Source organism: Arachis ipaensis, chromosome B4, assembly GCF_059453495.1.
Source record: "Arachis ipaensis isolate K30076 ecotype BB chromosome B4, ASM5945349v1, whole genome shotgun sequence".
Lineage (NCBI taxonomy): Eukaryota > Viridiplantae > Streptophyta > Magnoliopsida > Fabales > Fabaceae > Arachis > Arachis ipaensis.
The window spans coordinates 25,431,113-25,437,861 of NC_142439.1; the positions used below are offsets into that span (position 1 = coordinate 25,431,113).

The 6,749-nt window shown below is 37.4% G+C and overlaps 1 protein-coding gene across 1 annotated transcript; it reads right to left on the reverse strand.

Moving 5' to 3' along the window:
- Positions 1-377: 377 nt before the first annotated feature.
- On the reverse strand, positions 378-5,678 carry LOC107639205 (adagio protein 1). The gene is made up of 2 exons (XM_016342667.3): positions 5,147-5,678; positions 378-2,595 (listed from the first exon to the last, which is right to left on the reverse strand). Exons 1-2 carry the CDS (start codon positions 5,383-5,385, stop codon positions 996-998), a joined length of 1,839 nt encoding a protein of 612 aa, XP_016198153.1. The 5' UTR covers positions 5,386-5,678; the 3' UTR covers positions 378-995.
- Positions 5,679-6,749: the final 1,071 nt, after the last annotated feature.

The window sequence follows — 6,749 nt, forward strand, 5'->3', positions numbered from 1 at the left end:
TTGCTAGAGGTAATGTTACTTACACCGAGTGGCTAGAACCATCAGAGGAGGTTGCTGTTTTGCTCCAGAGAGATGTTTTAGCCTATTTTGGCCTTGCCTAGCTTTTATTCAGACACCAAAAAAAAAAAAAAAATTTTCTGAGTTCGCCGGTTACTAGCGTTCAAAATCTTGTTTAATTCTCATCTGTCATCTCAAACATGTGGATATCCCAGTAGAAAAAATATATTCCTTTGGCTACCGTCTTTATTCAATAAAAATAAAAAAAAATAAAAACCTTTGAAATATGTTTCATGTCGAAGAGGCAAATTTTATTTATTTCATTCTCATCAGTGGTGACTTCATATTAAGGGGGGAAAAGAAAAAAAATTTACAAATGCTTTTCATCATACTCCATATTATTACAATATACACGAAAATATGTACAATATGCAGTGTTCCCTATCTCAAACCTTTTTGCAGTACAACCAATTAAGACCATGTCAGCTGACTCGTTCTAAAACACAAAACAGTAGACTTACATAACATAAAATATACCTAATTACTATGAACATGCATTCACTTTTTTTTTCCTTCCTTTTTCTATTGTTTGTCACGGTTTCAATTACACAATTTGAACAAAACATGGGGGAGATCAAGTGAGTTACCCTAAAATGTTACCTACTTGTTATCAGGCACTATTAATCTATTCAGGAAGAATAATTCATTGTGCATACTGAAGGGCAAAGTCTCACACAACCTCATTACCTCACAAAAAGCAAACATGGTATGCAACTCGCTGAGAAGTTCTTCTCGAGCCAGAACCAACCATATACAACAAAATGCATTGTGCAAACAACTTAGTACACAAACTTTCCGACAAGAGTAATGCTTCTCAAGAGTTATCAGTGACCAATACAAACCTTTGCCGCCAACTTGTGCTCCAAATGATGTCACAACTGTAACCAAAGCCTTGTAGCACATTGCCTTCACTACAGCATGCAACTTATTGACAGGATCTAGATTACAGAACTTGCCAGGGAAAGTTCATGGAGCTCACTTAGCATCCATTCCTCCCCCGTTTGGCCACCCAGCACAATAGCTCTTGTCCCTCCAACAACACATGTGCTATGTCCCCATGCAAATCTAGGAGGCCGCCCTGGTACATTTAGGATTCTCCATGTTGGCTTCTCATCTGTTGGATCAAGGATGTAAAGTTGGGAGGCAGAATGAAGTCCTGCAACGGACCCACCAAATATCAGAATTCTCCCACCAGGAAGACTAACAGCCACATGATCAAGCCTAGGAGGAGGAGCTATTCCCCCAGGGTTTCCAGCACCAGGCATCCCACTCCCTGTTACACACCTCCAGCACGGTTCATCCTCACTTAAATCCATCGTGAATACATCACTCGAGCGAAAACGCAGTGGTCCACTCTTGGCCAGACCCCCAAACATCAATATTTTCCTACCACCATAAACAGAAAGTGTGTGGCCTAGGCGAGAAGGTGGAGTCCATGTCACTGGTATCTCCCTCCAGACAGGTTTCTCCATTGACAAATCAAGGAGGAAAGTATCACTCAAGAGGACTCCAGAATCAGCACAGCCTCCAGAAACTATCAACTTGGTACCATCAAGAGTGCAAGAGCTGTGCCATGATCTAGGAAGTGGAGGTGCCAATCCAGAAATTTCTCGCCAAGTTGGAGGCTTTGCATCCAGGTCAAGAACAAAGACATCATTAAGTAAGCCCTGCCTTCCACACCCTCCAAATACAACCAAACGGGAACCATTAACACAAGAAAGTGTGTGGCCCCAACGACCAGGAGGAGGAGAGCTCACCTGGACGTGTTGCCACTCGGGATTACTAGAATTAAGATCTAATACAAAGGTGTCATTCATAGGTTGCATGTTAACTCCTTCACCACCAAATAGGACAACCCTGTTGCCCACTGCACATGCGCTGAAATTACAGCGTGAGGGTTCAACAGCACCTCCAACGGTCAGTTTCCTCCATGCTGCTGCTTCAAGTGTGGTCAACTCCCTTGCCAACCGACCCCATCCAAGTCTCCTTGCACCAGGCACGGTCTCTAAAACACGTGTAGTCTCACATCCCCATGCATTTTGGCACACCATTCTCCATAGATCTTCATTTCTTGTCAGCTCATACAAACGCCTACATACAGAACCAACTGATGCAATATCTCTTGGAGTTAAGCGAGCAAGTATCTTGAGAGAAATTACTTCATCACTCAATTGCAATATTCCACAGAGGCCACGAGTCACATTTCGGTCCCCCACCTCACGAGGATGCAATGAGGAAAGCACGGAACGAAAACGATCTGATTTAGTAGACTCCTTAGTTGAAGCTGGAAGAGGACCAAGATCAATGTTTGCCTCTGTGAAGAACTGGATTCCAATGACATGAGTTATCTCATCATCTCCATATATAGGTGTCAGCCGCAGTCTGTTCATAAGTGGAGATCCATCTTTCCTAAAGTTCAGCAACTCACCTTGAAATTCAACCCCTTCTTCGAGGCATCTTCTAATTTCTGCTACTACTGTTGAGTCCACCAGTGGATGCCTTCGCTTAGCAAATGGGCCTCGACACTGCAAAAAGCGGCTGCAAAATATTTTTAACTGATTAGATCAAAGCTACAACTAATTTGAAACACCCAATCAAGCAAGCAAGATATGTTGTAAAAACGCCAACACTTATTCTCTTTTTCTTATATACTAACTTATTATTATGAAATAGCTGCTACCCTCTATACAAAGACTAAAAGCTAGCTTTTATAGCGTCATCTTTCAAACTAGAACTATCAGGGAATGCAGATTATAATTACTAACTACAAACTCCCAGACACAACTTACTACTGACACACCATCATAACTCCAGGGGGATTAAAATGATACTTGAACACTTAAAATTCAGTATTATGATACAATAATTCCAACCATAAACAGAACCCACAATAATTAATAAGGATAATCTCATTCAAATTATTACTATTTTGCTGCTCCTGCTCCTGTATCAGATAGGACGAGAGAAGCAATTGGAAGGTAATGATCCATCTAATTATTACTATTTTTTGCCATATTGCTCGATCCTATAGCAGCACAACTCATCTTACATAAGAGCCATAGCATTAAACAAGCCTCAAATGAGAATAATTCATTGAAGTAGCAGAGGGTTCCCAAAAAATGAGACACTATACCCTTACAGATAAAAGTATAACAGAAATACATTGTTTAACCATATTTTCTCTTACTATGCAGTATCCACTCAGATTTCAACTACGAAGCATTAATGCATTTGTAAAAACTCGAGAAGAAAAGATTTCATAAATATGTGAACTTTTGGTCTGTGGCAAGTCTGTGTTGAGAGTGTCAACAATATTTGGATTAGTTCCAGTTATCTAGTGCTGTTGGTTTGGGAGGAGGAAAAAAGCCAGATCTTTACTGCAGCAATGCCTTGTCAATGCCATTGTTTGGTATGTTTAGTAGTGTAGTGTAAGTGTGTAACGCTTGCATCTCTAGTGGCAGCATTTGGACGAGCACGTGTTGTGGAATAAGTTCAGACTCTAACTTATACTTAGTGAAAGAAGTATGGCTTTTAATAAGAAGCACCAAGTGTCAATCAAGCAGAAATTTCTATCATACAAAACATCCTAAAGTTTTAGATTTCCATCCCCTCTCAATATAAAGCATCCAAAATAATATAATAATTAAAACTACTCAGTAGTTAGACTCAGTAAATACCCATATTAGGAATTATATCCCCTCCTCATCATAATCAATTTAGCACTGAAAGCAATCATTCATTCTAATTTAACAGATAGCTGTTCAAAATTTAGTCCAAGACAGAAAGCTTCCAATACAATCAGGGCCAAAAATTAACCAATTTCAAACTTTTGAAGTGTAGCCAGAAAGAAAAACCCCACACATACCCTAATAAGAGAATGTAAGGTCTCAAGCAACCGCCTTATAGACCAAAACATAAAGCCAAACGTGAAACACAATCCTAAACTCTAATAAGGCTCCGTTAATGGCATATTAGGAGAGACCAGTGCAATTTGACCCGAATAAATGCCACAATTTGATATGCCAGAATGTGTTGGCAGGGACTTGGTATCCTAAACAGTTAGCGCTAAAAACCAACCTCTCTCAATGCATAGCCCAGGTAATCACCGCTGACAACCCTGCATTAGCCTCCTATCCAACCACCCTAACTGACTGTCATAGCGGTATCAGTGTTATTGTCTGTCATCCACAGAAACAGTTTGACACCGGAAACGAGTGATGACTCAATAAAGTTGTAGAATGAAATTTCATTACAATTTTCCCCAGACTTAACTAGGCATTCTACAAAATAAGATCCTTCTAGCTACCTAGTTCTTGCCCACTGAAAACATCATCCAACAAGAAATCTCAAAAACAAACTTGTGAATGAGAGCTTCAATTCAAAAGCTTCGCTCCCCACAAATCTTTCAAGATTGTATCTGAAACTCATATTTTCTATATAACAAGGACATGATGGCAGTTTCAGATTATTGAATCCGTCTCCGGGTCTCTGATAGTTAAACCAGGTGGAGTAGAAATGGTCCAGCAAACATTTTTATTCAGTAAACATCAAAACTATTTGACAAATGCGATAACCTGTCAAATACACCTAACTCTGGACATAAATGTTTGAGCAACTTTCCTGGAATAAGCATATTCCATTTGGATACGTCCTCCCCCTCCCTCTCCCTTGTTACTTAGCACTCAAAACAGTCATGCATGGAACTTCAACAGCTAATCACTACATAAATTCTGTAGCAATAATAAAACTTCAAACTAAAATAAGGAAGAAAAATTCAACAATTCCCTTATCCTATGCACTAGCAAGAGGGCTAGGGTTTTTGGCAGCCACCCCAGGCCTATAAAAGAAAAGGTGCTAAACCCTAGGCCTCAAAACTCTTAAGTAATTGGGCACTCGTTATTTAGGTTCAATTTGTTTATGACTATAAAAGAAAAGAACAAAAATTCAGGCAAGCTTTTATCTACGCACTGCTCTACCCTAGTTTAAGAAAATCAACCAGATTCTAGAATACCTCGATTACTTTCCAAATTCTAATACCAAGAAATTGAACACCTAACCTAATTGAGAAAAAAGAGTAACGGAAACTGACCAGTTGCGACCGAGAACTTCCTCAGCACGGTAGCCGGTAATCATCTCGAAGACGGTGTTGACGTATATGATAGGTTGGTCAGGTTCGAGCGCGTCAGTAACCACGAAGCCGCACGGCGCGGTTTGGAGAACCGGGAAAGGGATAGGTCCGACACCGAAATCTTCATCGTCGTTGGAGCCGCCGCGGAGGAAGGGTTCGTCGTCATCGGTGCTGAGATCGGAATTGCTGTCCCACTCCATTGAGATATTGTAAGCGTGATTTGATTGGATAATTGAGAAGCGCGGTGTTCAACCCATGAGAAGGGAGAGAGGGAGAATCGGAATAATGAGAATGAGAATCGAAGTGAGGTTTGGTAAGTGAAATGAGTGGCGAAGAGACAGAGAGAGGTCGATGAGGTTCTTTCGTTTTTTGTTTCTGTTTTTGTTTTGTTATTACAGTGAGACAGAGAGAGAAGAGAAAGATCGGGAATTCAGAGAGAGATAGATAGAGCTGCCTACTGCCACCCTTACCTTTGTTGTTGCAAATATCTTTCGGTTTTTTCTCTCGTTTGGATTAGATATTTTTAAGATTTTCATTCAACACATTTTATTATTATTATTATTATTATTATTATTATTATTATTATTATTATTATTATTATTATTATTATTATTATTATTATGTTTTTAAAAAATTGAAGAGCATTAATTATGGAATTAAAAAAACGGTCATCTTAACTAGAAATTTAAAATTAATTATTATAATTTAGTAATAACATAAATTAAAAAAAGAAAGTGCATCATACTTATTAATTCACAAAAAAATATAGTAAATAAATTTTTAAATAATTAATATTAGGCTACTTTTTATTATAAAATTATTTTTTTATTTTTTAAAATTTAAAATTTAAAATTCAGAATTTATAATTTAAAAAAATTAACTCATATTGACTGAAAAATATTTGGTTCTCTAATTAATTTCATTCACAAACTTACTCCCTGTTCTCATGTACAAGAGCAAAGAAATTTAGAGTAGTTCATACAAATAGGAGGAGAAAAATAACAGCTTATATTAGGATACCCAAATAAAAATACAATTTTAAAGAGATATTTTTGCGGTTAACGATTTTTAATTATTATTTAGTCAGTATAAATATTAAATTATTTTTAATAAATAACTTTTGCTAATCATGTATACAAAATCTAAAAAATTCTGGTAAATATAGGTATAAATTTATTTTATCGATTTTTAGCAAATCGAAAGTGGTTCGATATCTAGTGGTCTGGAAGCGAAACATATTTCTCTTTGTGAGTACCAATTTTATTTGCATCAAAATTCATGCCTTTGACAATGATGAAGAAGAAAGAACTAAGCTTTGCAGAAATTCGAAATGAACAATAAAACTTAAATGACTTTAATAAAAGGAAAATCAAATTAAAGAGTAAATTAAAGGGTAAAGATGAAAAAAGGTAAAAGTTGCTTAATTTAAAGGAAATGAAATGACATGGCAAAGAAGATAAATTGCATGGAAAGAAAAGTAAAGACATGGAAAGAACTTTTCAAAGAAAAAGACTATTGACTAACTCAGAAAGTCGTTGGGGATGTGAGTGTTTTCTCTGAAAAG

Excerpts from the sequence above, each read along its gene's own strand:
- LOC107639205 (XM_016342667.3), bottom strand. The coding sequence starts at position 5,385 with ATGGAGTGGGACAGCAATTCCGATCTCAGCACCGATGACGACGAACCC. Across the intron at positions 2,596-5,146 it reads GAAGTTCTCGGTCGCAACTG|CCGCTTTTTGCAGTGTCGAG; the intron begins GTCAGTTTCCGT and ends AATATTTTGCAG.